This window comes from Hyperolius riggenbachi, chromosome 11 (genome assembly GCF_040937935.1).
Source record: "Hyperolius riggenbachi isolate aHypRig1 chromosome 11, aHypRig1.pri, whole genome shotgun sequence".
Taxonomy (NCBI): domain Eukaryota; kingdom Metazoa; phylum Chordata; class Amphibia; order Anura; family Hyperoliidae; genus Hyperolius; species Hyperolius riggenbachi.
In genome coordinates, this window is record NC_090656.1 from 80,489,433 (window position 1) to 80,505,561 (window position 16,129).

The 16,129-nt window shown below is 43.4% G+C and overlaps 1 protein-coding gene across 10 annotated transcripts in view; it reads left to right on the top strand.

Moving 5' to 3' along the window:
• The window catches only part of PPFIBP2 (PPFIA binding protein 2), a 308,186-nt gene that overhangs the window by 160,483 nt on the left and 131,574 nt on the right, over nucleotides 1-16,129 (top strand). For all 10 annotated transcript variants that reach the window (XM_068259523.1, XM_068259524.1, XM_068259526.1 and 7 more), the window contains one exon: nucleotides 9,040-9,123. In XM_068259523.1, coding sequence (XP_068115624.1) covers nucleotides 9,040-9,123 — 84 coding nt within the window. The remainder of the gene's footprint in view (nucleotides 1-9,039; nucleotides 9,124-16,129) is intronic.

Below are 16,129 nucleotides of genomic sequence, written 5' to 3' on the forward strand. Positions count from 1 at the left end.
ATAGTTACTTAAAACATTTTAAATGGAGGTTTAAAGTCCATTTTCATCCAAATCTAGTAGCTCAGTAGTTAGTGGCTAAATGTTTGTATGTGAAATGAGGCTTCTGTAGCTAAAAACCCTGTGTTTTGGTTTTTTATCACGTGACCAGATACAGCAATGTGTAGGGATTCAGTTTCAGGCTCTGTGGGTGGAGCCGCTGCTGGTGTTTCCATTGCATCATCGTGCTGTTCAGACTACAAGGGGAAGGTACAGACTGTCACTGCTATACTCTACAATTTCCATAGAGGAATTCAGGCTGTCCAGTGTTTCCAGAACAGAAACTTTACACCTCATTAATTATTTGTTTTCACACCAGGTTGCCATTAGCCATATAATCTCGTGTTTCCGATTGTCACAGTAATTGATCAGTCTTAAGCCTCATATACACGCGTAGATGAGGCTCCGATCCGGCGGCTCGATTAGCCGGCGGCTCGTGCGCCGGATTCGATACCCGCTCGTCCCCGCGCCGCTTATCTTCCGCTCGATTCCCTGCCATTGTCCCCCATGATGCGGCTCGATTGATAAGTAACATCGGAGCCTCATCTACGCGTGTAGATGAGGCTTAAAAATGGGCCGAACTCCCGCTAACCAATCCAATCAGACTACTTGAATCAATTCCATTAAACTGATCTAATTGGTTAGCGGAAGTTTGGTAGATAATGGACCCAACCAATTGCCTCCGGTCCATTACCACGTGTTAAGAAACAATCGATTGGCCTGTGGGATTGTATCATTAATGGCCACCTTAATTCAAGAATCCTCTACACCGGTGATCTGCAAACTTGGCTCTCTAGCTGTTAAAGAACTACACGCCCCACAATGCATTTGCCTTTATGAACCATGACTGTGGCTGTCGGACTCCCACAATGCATTGTGGGACTTGTAGCTCCGTAACAGCTGGATAGCCAAGTTTGCAGATCACTGCAGTCTACACAGACGGCCTAGATCTGTGCAGGTACTCCGCTGCAAACCCTTCTATCTAACATTTGTATCTGGAGTGGGAATCTGTCCTGGTAGATTTAGTATAAACAGGGAGTGGCCATAAAAAATGGTTATTTCTCTCAGTTCAGGACCTGGACTAGTGTAAATATTTGTGTGCATGTTAGAAAACTGTATCAGATTCAGTGACTATAACCTATAGAATAGCTCAGGGATGTGTGATTGTTTAGGACATTTAAAAAAAAAATTGGGCTAAGGCATTCTGTACATATTAGCTAAATTAAACTTCCCAATCTTCCAGTGTTCTCTGTATTTTTAGAGGATTGACTATTATAGTTTCTGAACTCGGGGAGAAATTTGCCTCCTTCCTTGTTGAAGTTCTCTTTTTAGTAGACACTTTCTCAATGTTTGAGCTTGCTATGCCCCTTTAGTGTAAACAGACTCCTTACAAGGGAGCTGCAGAACCAAAGATACCATTTAGTTTGTGGAGCAGCAGTTGGACCTCACTCAGCACATCAGCTCTGTGGGTAAAGTAATTTCTGAAAAGCACGATGGGTCTAAAACAGGAATTACTGTAATTACATAGTACATGACAAAATAACGGTCTACTCGACTACAGAGACTATACTTGCTACATGCTATAAATGTCTTGCTAATTATATTATTAGCCAGTGCTGAGGTATTATTAAATGAGTAGTCTGTCAGTCCATCATGTCATTTCAGAAAATGATTCATCAGTTAGCTTCTGCTTTCCATAGTACAGGTTCCAGCCATTTCTCAGTGTTTCCACCTGCTGCTCAGCTGATCATGTGACCTCCCCGACAGGTCTAGCAAGTCAGCAAGTCATGAGAACTACTGGATGTGCTAAATCAAAGTAACCCCACAGTTCTAGCAAAGATTCCCCATGGATCTGTTGCAGACTGATAAGTGTGAATTAATCTATTTATAAAATCCGATCCATTGACTGTCCATTTTCAGATTGTGGTAAAATGTACAAAAAAGTACGTTTTCTGATATAGTGGCAACTGAGCCTTAGGGTGGATACACACATCTGATTTTGATTAACCAGTGACTGGCCAATTTTACCACCTCCGTGTAGCGTGAGGGCCAACAGATTTTGACTACTATGATCAGATTACATTGGTAGGCTTTTTTACTACATGGAGGTGTTAACATTGGCCAATTATTGGACAATCCAAATTGGATGTGTGTATGCACTCTTGGGGTGCCCATACTCTATTTTCTGCTCTAATACCTTGCCGATTCGATCATAATGATAAAATCTGGCAGATATTGACGCTGCAACATGGCCATCTGACAAACCGTCAATCTGGATCCCTTGACGTAGCATTGCGGGGGGATCAGTGGTGCAGTACACACACTAGATTATCAGCACAGGTGTTCCCAACTAGTCACCTTAGTCCAGGTATGTAAAACCGGTCCTACAAGGGCCGAGATCCTCACACATTTTTGATACAGCTCAAATGAATCAGGAAAGGTGTGATCCATTAGGTAGAACACATTCCTCTCTTTCTCAGTCCATCCTAAACACTGGCATGGATCTGGCCCTCCAGGCCTGGAGTTCGACACATGTGCCTAAGTCATAAACCATCTAGTATGTGATCAAGGCCTATCATCTCGGGAGGGACAAGATTTTCAAGGGTTTTAATTAGATATGTTATCCATATTGAATTTCTAGTTATAGTTTCCCCCTTAGCTTATGAGCCACCTGAGCAGGGACTAGGAACTGGTAAGGGGTTCAAAGTATCCACAAGGATTGCCAGTTTACTGCAGGCTCAATCACTAGATCTTGATTTGGGGGTAAAGCGGAGAATTGATATGACTATATCCATAGTAGATAAGATAGCATAAAGCTGACGTCAGGGTCACATGTACAGTTATAACAATCACAAATGATCATATTAGGCGACGTACACCTACTGTGTGTATATGGCTTTAGCCGCAAGAACCAACATCCTATTGATCAATGGCCTGCTGATGTCTGAAACGTCTGTAGGACTTCTAGCCTCGGCGAGTGGCCTTCAACAATCTTGGTATAAATCAACTGCTGCTGAGTTTGAAGACACAAGTTCATAACTGTTGGGAGGTGAGAAAACAAAGGCATGTCAGGGTTAGCCGCCAACAATTTAACGGATGTCAGTCTCGTTATGCAGACATGTAGAAAATGCTACTAGGCCACATTGACAGATGCCACCCAGGTCAGGCAAGCTGTCCACCCAGTCCACCCCGCACCTTATCTCTTCTGATAAGCAATGCTGAGACTATCTGCAGAATGTGAATCAGATGTGATTGCATTGTATGTGTCATGGGAAAAAATCCTTCTCCAATAAAGGAGCTGACCTCAGGAATGTCTTCCAGCAATGTGAAAATATTCAACAAACGCATTTCTGTTACTTCCAAAAATAGATTTTCCTCCCAGGATATTGTTGTGTGTTTGTGTTGAACATATTCCAAGATGTCTGAGCATTCGAGATCCTTTCTCACTTTGATCAATTTTAACGGTGAAACTAAGCTTTCTTACTGCACTTGCCAAGCACAAAGCTAGTAGCTGCAGCGATGCAACTGTTATTACACATCATTTTTTATTAATTCTTGTCTATAGGTGCCCACTAATGATACAATCTTACCAAATGTATGTAGCAGAAGAGTACACGGAGTGAAAATACTTTAAATGAATACCTTTAGTTTCTCATATTACATGAAGTGGTAAGGTTGTACATATGATCATGACTGAGTACTCATGGGCTTCACCCATCCTCTACAACCTCCTTGATCCAGCGTTGGCAACCCCTGAACACCACATGCTGCAATATTCACAATCTGCGCTCCAACGCAGTCTCAGTATCAGCTTTCCGATCAGGCTCAGGCGGAAACAGCTGCAGTAGGGCGGACCCGATCAGGCTCTATTTCCATGTGAGTCGATCGGAAAGCTGATACTGCGCAGAAGCGCAGATTGTAATATTGTCGTGCGCTACTGCGCCTGCGCACAGCTTGTTGGGGGAAATTTGGGGGGGGGGCCAGGCCTGGATCCTCGAGGCTCAAGAGGACGGAGGAAGCCTCAATAGGATTCTGAAACTTTCCCCTCCCGAGGTAAGTACTTCATAGGAGCAATTTTCTCTTACAAATCCACTTTAAGCGACAGTTCAGCGCTATGCAGATATAGCCAAGCAGTGTGTAGTGTCCAGTTCAATATAAAGTGAGGAGGGACAACGGTAAGAGCACAAGCAAGGGGCATCTGTTGGGCGTGGTAAACGTAGGAACAATGCACTGGCTTTCCCTTGTTGTTCAGCCGATGACAGGGGCCCTCTTTTAGTTCACAACCACGCTCCCCGTCATGCAGGGAACCAATTGTGGATGATTGACTTGGGCTTTGTGCGCAGACTCGGGCATACTCGCACAGTATGCTAGCGCAGCCATGAGAGTATAGCTGACCAGCACTTGAGAAGGGCACTGACGGCCTCTGGACTATCAAGAAGCTGCCCTCTACCTAGGTGAGTATCTTTTTTTCACTTCAATATCTACTGGTACAAAGTGGTGGAACAAGGTTACAATCGATATTTGAAAGATACCACAAAGTGTTTGGTGTGTGCCTAGTATGAAAGGAAAGTGATCTAAGCTTTATTATTGGTCAGTGAAGTAACTGGTCATATTATATAACCAATAGGTAGGCTTGAAAGGTCAGAGGAGGAGGATTTCTCTCATTTATGGTCTCAGTGGTTTTGTATGTTAGGCTGTGTTCATACTAGAGTGGAACATGGAGAATTTTTGTCCATTCTCCGCTCATTGCTAATTGGACAGTGAACATCTCCTATTTTATAAACAGGAGTTGTTCACACTTGGGGCTTGATTCACTAAACCATGATAACTCATATCACGGCCGGTTTCGCATGCATTTTCGAGTTTGCGTGCAATCGCAATTTTTTGCGCAAAAACGTCCGTGATATAAGTTCTCATGGTTTAATGAATCAAGCCCACGGTACGCTGCAATGGATCTGCGGGATCTGTTGCAGTAAATGGACCGCACACTTCTGTGCAGTCCACGATAAGCAGCCTATGTGGGTGCATCTGCCCCAGGCTCTAGCTGGACCATGGCAGACCATCGGAGCGGAGATAACACTGCCCGCTCTGACTGGCCACACGTGGTGCAGTTTCAGGTGGGAACAGAGCCAATGGGGTTGATTCACTATAACAAATGGAGCGCCTTATCAGAGTTAACGTGACAGGCTCGACAGGCAGCCTATTGGGCCAATCAAAGTGCGGGAATAATGTCCTTTAAAGTGATTGGACCCGCAGGGGCTAACGGCAGGATGAGTGGAGCTCTCGTCATTGCCAATTAGCAGGCATTAGTTTGTAGCGCTCGCTATGCTACTCTGATAAGGTATGTTAACTCTGATTAGGCACACTATTTGTTATAGTAAATGAACCCCTTCAGGGTTTTTTTTCAATTTGGTAAAGAAAGCATTTGCTTTTGTATACATCATATAACAGATGCAGTGCTTTATTCTGGGCTGCTTTTCCTCACATATAACAATAGTAATGTGCATAGGGTTCTCCTGGGTTTATGTCTAGATTGAAGATGCATTAGTCATACCGTTTTTAATGAAGATAACCTATGTGTACTTTATCATCTCAGCCTCTGTTTATATTGTCCTGGTGTACATCAGAGTCCCTTTACTGGACCTAAATTATTCCCACAGCACTGGAGAAAAAAACACCCAGACTGCATTATCAGCAGCCTAAGGTCAGGTCCTCACTGGAGATAAAGTAGTCTTTCATGAAATGGACCACACTGGACGAATGCACATGTCATATCTAGCTTATGTACAGCGCTTACCCCCTCAGTATATCCATATGTCATTTAGTGATCCTCCTCGCTGGATCGCTGAATGAGGGGGAACAAGCCACTCGCTTGTGTGCTTCCTTGTTATCTCTCCTCCCCCTCCATTGAATTGCTGAGCACCATGTCTGTACAGTGATTGTTCCCTGAAATGTTGTCCTAAATATCGATCACAGATAGTTAATGGCAACACTGTTCTAGCGTGTGTATGAGTCTTTAGCTTAAAATAGAACTGAAGCTGGACAGGTGCGCTGGACAGCTTTTTATACTCTATCCAGCCCCACACACAAGAGGTAGAATCTGAAAGAATTGGTAAGCCCTCTTTTATTTCTAGGAATCATGTATAGGCAGGAGTGCAGGTAAAGCCTAATTCCTACATATTAATTGTAGCCCTGCAGTGAATAGTTATCACATCATCCCCAGTGAAGCAGTGCAGCTGTTCGCATGGACAGAGCTGAGGCTGCTGATCATTACTGAGATCTCGGCTAACTCATGCATCAGCCTCGCCGTGTGCGGATTGCAAGCTCTCCTGCCGGGGCAATTCCCAAGGCTAGAGTGAGTATTGGAAGGGGGGCTGGAAAGGCTGGGGCAAATGACGGGAAAACTGGCTTATAGGACTATGCAAGGAGATCCCAATGACTCTTCTGAAAATGTGACGTGCCTGGCTGTTAGGCTGATCCTCTGCCTGTAATGCCTTCTGAGTATGAGCTGTAACTCCACTTCAAGCAGGCCTGTAGCTCAGACTACTGAGATCAACACAATCATCTAGGAAGATTTAATTAAAGTGGACCTGAACTCTTGCACAGGACAGAAGGAAAACCTAGAGGAATGCACCCTGTATGTATGCAGAGAGTTTAGCCCGTCTAACTCCCCCTCATCTGTGACTAATCACCACTGTAGTTTGATCTCTCAGCTGTGTCCGCTCAGGAATCTAGTCTGCCACAGCAGCTAATTTGTAAACACAGGATGTTAACATGTCTGCTTCCATGAAAGCAGGAAGTAGACACACTGCAGATTGTTACAGCTGATACAAAACCCTGAAAACCATTTCTTTAAAGGTTATTATGCTGTTGCGTATCTTTTAGAGCAGAAAGGAAGTTCTGAGTTTGGGTCCACTTTAACGAAAATTAAATAGAGATGGCAGCTCCCATATTCCACTCAGTGCAGGTTTGCAGTCTGCAGGGACACAGCAGCTGGCAGTCTTGTGTGTTGTGCAGTGCTGCCCCAAACCTCTACGAAGAGGACCTTGGGAGCTGCCATCTTTATTATCTGGGTCTTTTTTGTTGTTTTTTTCAGAAATTAAGGGCCAGTTTACACGGCCGGCTGCAACCAAGCACAAAAGCGTTTGGCATCAGTCCCGGGCATTCCGTCGTCATAAGGGCCCATTTCCACTAGTGCCACCGGTGGCTGGGAGACGCGTGGCGGCACTTCCTGGTCAGCGGGAATGCTGACGAATCCCATAAGCCGTGCAATGCATGGCTTTGGGATTCGCAGCCTCCCGCACGGAAACTGATGGCAATGTCGGCCAAATTGCTAAGGTACGCAATTTGGCCACCGGCGCCATTGTTTCCTATGGCAGAATTTCCCCGCGTGATTTGCCTGCGGGGAAACTCTGCGGATTCGGCCCGGTTTCCGCGCTAGTGGAAACGGGCCCTTACACATTTTGAGCCCCCAAGGCGAAACAGATTCACGAACGCTAAAAGCGACACCCATCTCGGAAAATTCAATCGACCACGGCACTTGATCAATCGACAGTAAACACATTGAGACAAACTTTTTGGTAAACCATGGTAAAAATTGCCAGCAGCCAACTGTCTGAAATTTTCCCTACTGCTCAGTACTAGAAAAGGTGAGAATGCAGCTCATCATCCGAACAGCGAAAAGGGTAATTGGCTGTAGCTTACCTTCCCTGCAGGTTTTGTATGCTAGCAGGTGCAGATAGAGAGTGACCAAGACTGACCCCTCTCACCCTGCTCACTCCATCTTCCAGCTCTTGCCTTCAGGAGTGAGATACCAGTCAGTTGCAACTAAAACTTCCAGGCACAGAAAGAGCTTTTTCCCGCAAGCGGTAACCTTGCTTAATGCAGAACAATGCTAGAGCTGCTAGAACTTGAAAGCATCACAGCATAGAACTGAAAATGAACACTTCTCATCCTGTTTACTGCCAATATAACCTACATACTGTCCTCGACTAGCAATATATATACAGTGTTCTCCCCAGAATTTTTTTTCCAGCCGGGTGGCATGAAAAAGTAGCTGGGTGGGGTGAGATGAGAGAATGCAGGGCCGTTGCTTCTGTGAGTAACTATTCTTGTAGCATAGGAGGAGGTGAGGCGATGACAGCCGGGTGCTCACCAAAACTAGCCAGGTAGAGCACCCGGCTAAAAGAGCCTGAGGAGAACACTGATATATTGTCTGTCCTTGTATTGTTTTGTTTGTGTCCGTTAAGCAACTGCCTAGTCAAATTCCTTGTAAGTGCAAACTTACTTGGCCAAATAAATTGAATCTGATTTTACGAATCACTTTGCAAAGTACAATTTTGCGTTCCAAAAATAGAAGGTATTTGCAAGTATTCACTTTAAAATGTGCAAGGTATTGCTCTCAAAATGTATAACTTCTCTATAGTGAATGAATATGCAGATCACTCCTTTATATCCTGAAAAAGCCAGGCATACGCCTAGAACTAACTTCCAGTCAGAGCAATATCCTGCCTCTATCTGGCCAGCAGACGCTTGTCAGCCAATCAGGTGCACTGTCATACACCCTTTGCCTGCTGTACCATACCTAGCAGGAATTACATAGATTAGCATTCAGGTGGGAGGCTTCGGTTGGACGCAATCGTGAATTGCGTCGTTTAACAGGGACGCCCCGTGTAGGCACATCTCCCACACGGTCCCCTCCCTAACCACTCACCTGTCAACCGCATCGTAGAAGCTGCAAAAAATAAAATTTAAAATCACAAACACTGGTCCACATGACAGCCCAGGGGCCCCAGGTCTCCTAGAACTGCTGGGTTTATAGCACAACAATGACATTTTAGTTTTACAGGGCACATTTATCCATAAACCCTGGTTTCAGACTGTATATGGCTCTGAAATAGTGCTGAAAGGTGGCTAATATGAAGTAAACAAACTGTAGTCCATATAGCACCTCTGCAGGTGGTATCAGTGTGGGTCTGATCTATGTGTTATTCCTCCCCACAGGTTAACCATTCAGTTGTAAACAATGATACATACCAAGAACGACTGACACGACTGGAAGGAGATAAGGAATCGCTAATACTACAGGTACAAAGTCTCTCATACCTTCTTCTATACACTTCAAGCCTGTTTAGTGGTTGGTTGTGTAGAAGTGCCTTACCTGAAATATTATTTTACCTGGAAACACAGATGAGATGCGTAGGTAGAACCCTTTCATTCTTATAGATGCCCTGTAAGAAAGCTTAGCAGACATTTTTGCATCTTATTTACCTTTTTGTAACCCAGCAACTAAAAATAACTCGAGATAAGTTGTCCCAGCTTAATTTAAAGGTGCGTACACAGCTTCAGTGGTTGTTGCTGGAATGGGTCGGGACTCGATCAGGGGTCTCATCATGTACATGCGCTTCACACTGCCATAGTATGGAGGAGGACAATGTGACAATGTGCTTGGGGGTCACTTTTATTCAAAGACCCATTGTTCTAAATCTTTAAAGGGATACTTAAGTCAAAAAAAAAATGACATTTACTCACCTGGGGCATCCCTCAGCCCCCCGAAGCTGGATGGTGCCCTCGCAGCCCCGCTCCGATCGTCCTGTCCCCGCCGGCGGCTACTTCCGGTTTGGCGACAGCCGCCGACAGGCTGGGAACGCGGCTGATTGTCCGCGTTCCCAGCCGCTGCTATCACCCTCTATGCTGCTATAGCGTATATATAGACGCTATAGCAGCATAGAGGGTGATAGCAGCGGCTGGGAACGCGGAAAATCAGCCGCGTTCCCAGCCTGTCGGCGGCTGTCGCCGAACCGGAAGTAGCCGCCGGCGGGGACAGGACGATCGGAGCGGGGCTGCGAGGGCACCATCCAGCTTCGGGGGGCTGAGGGATGCCCCAGGTGAGTAATGTCATTTTTTTTTTTTTTTTGCCTTAAGTATTCCTTTAAATTAACTAGGTAGACAGCTCTATATACACTAGGTTCTAGGCTAGGGTGATGGCTTGTTGTCACCTCTATCGAGTCCATCTAGCACGTTTATGCACCTTCAGTTTAAAATGTAGTGCGCCAGTGCACCTATCTATACTATTCTGATAAAACCCTAGTACTACAGCTCTGAGCATATGGCTGATCCTTTGCTTCTGATTATCTGTCTAAATCAGGGGTGTCAAACTCAAATAGACAGGGGGCCAAAATTAAAAACCAAGACCAAATTGAGGGCCATCAGTCATATTTATTGAAATTTTTTTTTCAAATTTCAAACTTTTTTTAATTTTACAATGCAATGTAAACCTTTTCTTTCATAGTCTATCGTAGGGGTGGGCAAACCTTTTGACTCGTGAGCCACAAAGCAATCTTAAATTTGTTTCCTGTAACATACACATAATGCGGTGGCGTTTTTATTTTTTAAATACATGATGCAGCAGCGTTTCCCCCAAAATACACATGATGTGGCAGTGTTTCCTCCAAAATATACCTTTCCCCAAAAATACACATAATGCAGCATTGTTTCCACCAAAAACACCCACAATGTGGCAGCGTTTCCACAAAATACACATGCAGTTAAGTCCATAAATATTTGGGTAGAGACAACTTTTGCTAAATTTGGTTCTGTACATTACCACAATAAACTTCAAACTTTGTTCATAGTCTAAAGCAGGGGTGGGCAAACCTTTTGACTCGTAAGCCACAAAGCAATCTAAAATTTGTTTCCTCCAACATGCACATAATGCGGCTGCGTTTCCTCAAAATACACACAATGCGGTAGCTTTTCCACAAAATACACATGCAGTTAGGGCCATAAATATTTGAATAGAGGCATTTTTTTGTTAAATTTGGTTCTATACATTACCACAATAAACTTTAAATAAAACCGCTCCGATGTAGTTGAAGTGCAGACTTTCGGCTTTAATTCAGTGGGGTGAACAAAACAATTGCACAAAAATGTGAGGCAACTAAAGAATTTTTTTAACACAATTCCTACAATTGAGGGGCTCAAAAGTAATTGGACAAAATAAATAACTGGAAACCTTTTGCTGGCAATGGCAGCCTAAAGTCTTGAACTCGGGGACATCATCAGATGCTGGGTGGTTTCCACTGTTTTAATGCTCTGCCAGGCCTTTACTGCAACGAGTTTAAGGTGCTGTTTGTTTTATTGGATCGATGGAGAAAAGATTATCGATCAATGGAAATTGGCCTATATCTGCCTGAATTGACAGATACTTGCTCGAGGAGGATGGGAAATATTGACTGTAAAGGAATCCGCTAATTTTCACATGATTTCAGGCAATACAGAATCGATTTTTGGTTCCAAAGCATGGAGGCACAGCTTTGTTTAGATAGATTAGTGAAGGAGAATTGCCAGGATCTCGCTTGCAGTGTGTGGGCCATTAGTCAATTTACTTTTGGTCGACCACACTGTTTTTGATCACCCAATAAAGTTGATTGCTTAATCCCTCAAAAAAAAATCATGTAAAATATGGGTACCTGAAGGCCAGTTTCACATTGCAAACTGGCGGCAGCGATGCGGTGAGTCGCGCCGCTGTACCGCCAGAAACAGGCCTTCAGAGAACACCAGGTTAGTATGCGGTGTTCCCTGTCTGCCCACCAGTTTAGCAGGAAGTGACGCGCGTTTGCCATCACTTCCTGTTTCGGGTATTTGGAAGTGCACGGAAGTGTATTGTGAAAATACGCTTCTGCACATGCACACAGCAGCGTTGCAACGCCACCATTTTTAAAATCCCTGCATCGCCATAGAGTAACGTTACTGTAGTTTTTTCCTAGCGTCGGGATGCGGTAAAAGCGTCACTTCCGTCGCATTGCACTGCATTGGGGCATAGACTTTCATTGCCCGGCCGCGGAGTGCGGGAAAAACACAGCACCGCCCCCGTGTGAAAGGGCCCTCATGGACAACTGAAACTAGATAAGCAATACCAGTTGCCTGGCTATCGTGCTGATCCTCTGCCTCTAATACTAATGCAGATCAGGTGTTTCCGACATTATGGTGAGATCTGACAAGATTAGCTGCATGCTTGTTTCTAGTGTGATTCAGACAGTACTGCAGCTAAATAGACCAGCAGGGCTGCCAGGCAACCGGTATTGTTTAAAAGGAAATAAATATGGCAGCCTCCATATTCTTCTCATTACAGTTGTCCTTCAAGTATTCTGACTCTCCAGTTCAGTAAAACAATTGCAGTGTTCTTATTTGCATAGATGCCATCATTTCATTTCATCTAATTTGTCATTTAACGATTGTAATTGAAATGTGTGTCGGTAGCATCAGACTGGCCTTACCTATAGGCTTGCGATGGCTCTCAGCTGCCTAAATTTAGTATGATGTGAGATCTATTCTAGTAACGGCTGCTGTGGCATAGGTTATTTCAGAACAGCTGCACCATCCAACCAAACCTGCTGCGAATGTGCAGACATAATCCTAAAACCTGACATAACAGCATTCCTGCATCAAAGCCATGATATAGTCATAACTTCACATGGCCAGCAGCAGTCTCACAGATCCCTGGCTAAAAATCATCTGCACAAGATACTAGGTGGGAGGGGGAATGCCTTATGTTTAAACTGTGATGTATTTAATACATACATGTCTCATGATATTGCTGTTGAGTTGCAGTCTTATTTAAAATCTATGTCCCTTACATTTCAATTATTTTAAAGTTCACATTTAAGTACAAGTTACAGGGATGGCCTGCAGGAAGTCGTGCTTAGTGAGTACAGTATATTCACCTGTCACTGATTCCAGTGGTGCGGTCAGCTGTTTTAGTCCCCAGGCTTCCTTCAGCCATGTCTTCCAAGTCCTGACCCAATGATGTCATAATGATGTCATCAGGCTGAGATTACGGAAACATGGCTGCAAGATGCTGGCAAACGGCTATAGATAGAAGCACCGGCGATCAGCAGCAGCAGACATACCTGGAACAGATGGTAGATATTTTACCCAGCATCGCTTCTGCTGCTGATCTCTGCAGTGGGAGTGGGGCTATGATACTGGATGGCAGTGGCATTACATAAGGGGCAAGCTGTTTGGGGGACATTCTGTACGGGTGTTCTATAATAAACAGTATAAGGGAGAGGAGTGGGTTGACTCTAAAATGGCATAATGATGAGTTCGCTATATTGGGCACAATAGACGTAGGAGCCACTATATAGATCACTATAATGGAACAACTATATCGGAATATGGAGAACACTGTAGAGAGCATTATATATGGAAGCACTATAACCTGGGGACACTGTGACAAAGAATTATAATGGAAGTATTAATAGGGAGGGCAGTACAATGAAGGACATGGAGTGAGCACAGCACATCCCCAAAAAGATGAAATAATTAATGCCTTCGGCCTCTTTTTTCCTATTTTACCATTTTTATGATTGTTGTTATGATTGATACATTGCAAAAATAAATAAGTACACAAAGCAACAAATATACCTTATTTCAAAATCCAATATCGCCACACCAGCAGCATAATTGATTTCTGGGATAAATGAGATACGTGGCCAAAATAAAATTTGTGTTTTTGTCTACAGTAGCACTTTTTTTATTTTAGAAAGTGTTTCTTTTTAATTATCATTGATAAGGCTGAAAACCACCTCTACACCTGAACCAGAAACTGCCCTTTGTTAGGGATTCACCAAACATGAAACCAAGTAACCAGAATATAATCAGCCAATATCCATCAATTACAAACTACACCATCTGTTTGGTGACCCTAGCAACCACATTACCATTATTAATCTCCCACCCCTCTTGTACTCCCACTTGAGTGGGGGGCATCCCTCAATAGGTAAGAGCCCACAAGAAAGCGCCTACAAATAGGGGAACAGGAGAGAGTGTGTTGGGGGCTGCTTCATAGTTTAGAAATATGTACTACTGGTCATATGTCAGCAGTGGGTCATAAAAGCATTGGAAGAATGTTTAAACCAGTCACCAGCTCATTGCACTCAGCCACCATATTGGCTCTTCCTCTTGGAGCAGATTTATCACACCAGTGCAAGGTGAATTGGAGCAAATATGGTGCAGATGCTGGGCAGCTGCTCACAGTGACCAGAGTCCTTGATATGGAGGTTTGCTCTAATTTTTCACCAGTTCTTCTCCAGTTTTCAGTGCACTGGTTTTGATAAATCTGCCCCACCCCACTGTCTTCTGTAGGATCAGTAATATCACCAGCCTCAAATACATAGCAAAAGCCACAAAAGAGCAAAGACTTTGTAACACTAATGCATTCTGGTCCGTATTCCCAAGGGAGCAGCAAGTGTGTGAGACTGCATGCCTTCCAGGAACTTGTGTCTGAGAAGAAGCTGTATTAGGTGCTATCATGTCTGCAGGAGATTCATAGGTCTTTATAGGACACATAAAAACTGCATTGAATAATTGTCTGTGAGCCCTGTCCTCCAGGAAGTCCACAGCAGTCCCAATAATAAACATAGTACAGGAAACTCAAGCAGTCTATAGCAAAGGATCAAACAATGCCTTGTAGCTGCAGACAGGTGGGTAGAGTCTGACACAATAAAGATGCAGTACAGGGGGGCTCAGGCTAGTGCGCACCAGCAAGTTTGTGTGACTTAGAAAAAGATGATCCTGTTACAGACAAGTGACAAAGCTTGATGTGGCCAGATGTTAAATCCATTGGCACTGCTTTGTCACCAGCAAGATGGAAAAAAGAAGACCCCCTGTTAGTGGCCGGGAAGCATCACTGTGTCACCACCTACTTGTGTAACTGCTGACGAAGTGGCACATAGGGCTGCCTCATTTTACATTATTACTCCAGAACTTGTAAGGTACATGTAAGGAGTATAATTGTTTCCCCCCCTCTTTTCTAATGCTGAGTTCAGATCACTTGCATTGCCTTTACTGTTGTCTTTAAGCAGGTCCATTATTGGCATATAATGATTATATATTTTAGAATACAGTATATACACAGGTGAAACTCAAATCCTCTATAATAATCTCCCTGTGTCGCTGCGTCCAGCTGTCCCTGTGCCCCTGTTATTTGCTGCTGCGCATGTGTGCAGTACGGACAGCTGGACGTGACCAGGGAGCAAGGTGGGCAAGGCAGGCTGGTGCGGGGTTGCTTGCGCGCGCGGAATGTGCGGGCACGTGCATGCGCACTAGCGTCGGCGGTAGAAAAAAGACCTAGAGCCCATTTTTAAACGGGCTTGGGTCTACTAGTAATTAGAATATTGTGCAAAAGTCCCTTCTTTCAGTAATAACTGAAATAAAATAATTTAAAATATGAAATAGGAACCCTTTGCAGGTGTTTTGGATTAATTAGCTGATTAGAGTGTGACACTTTAAGCCTAGAATATTGAACATCTCCACAGTATTCTAATGGTCTGAGATTTTAATTTTGGGGTTTTCATAAGCTGTAAGTCATAATCATCAAAATTATAAGAAAGAAAGGTATGACCTATCTCGCTTTGCATGCAATGACTATTTCATATACTGGTTTTACCTTTTAAGTTGAATTACTGACATAAATGGACTTTTCCACCATATTCTAATTTTTTGAGTGTCACCTGTACATGTTTTTGATTTGACATTATATTGCACTTAACACTGTATATGTTTTATATACACTGCATGTTTTTAATTATTAATTTACCTGTTTGCAAAAAGAGTGAAGTCCACAGTACACCATCAATGTCAAAATCTTATTTCTTTATTTAAAAAAAATTATAAAACATTAATGACTGAACAGACATGTGTGTTTCAGGCCACAGTCTGGCCCTTAGTCATAGTCTAGTTAAAAATAAGTGCAGTGAACACTTAAAAATCTACACACTAGCATTGATAAGTGTTTACTGCATTTGTTTCTAACGTCCACCTTTTGTTCTACCTGTTTGACTGTATATTTTGGTGGGCTAGCACATGCTATTATCATGCAATTATTATTTTGCTGAAATTGTTCATTGAAAGTATTAAAATGGAAAAACGTATATGATGTTTTTTCTGTTTCAATATTTTTATTGAACAATTTCAGCAAACTAATCATTACAAAACATTGTCATGTGAATACAGTCATATGCATCAAATACAATTATATAGGTTTTTAAGTATGTTGTATCTTGTCTGTAGGCGCTTCTATTTAATCTGA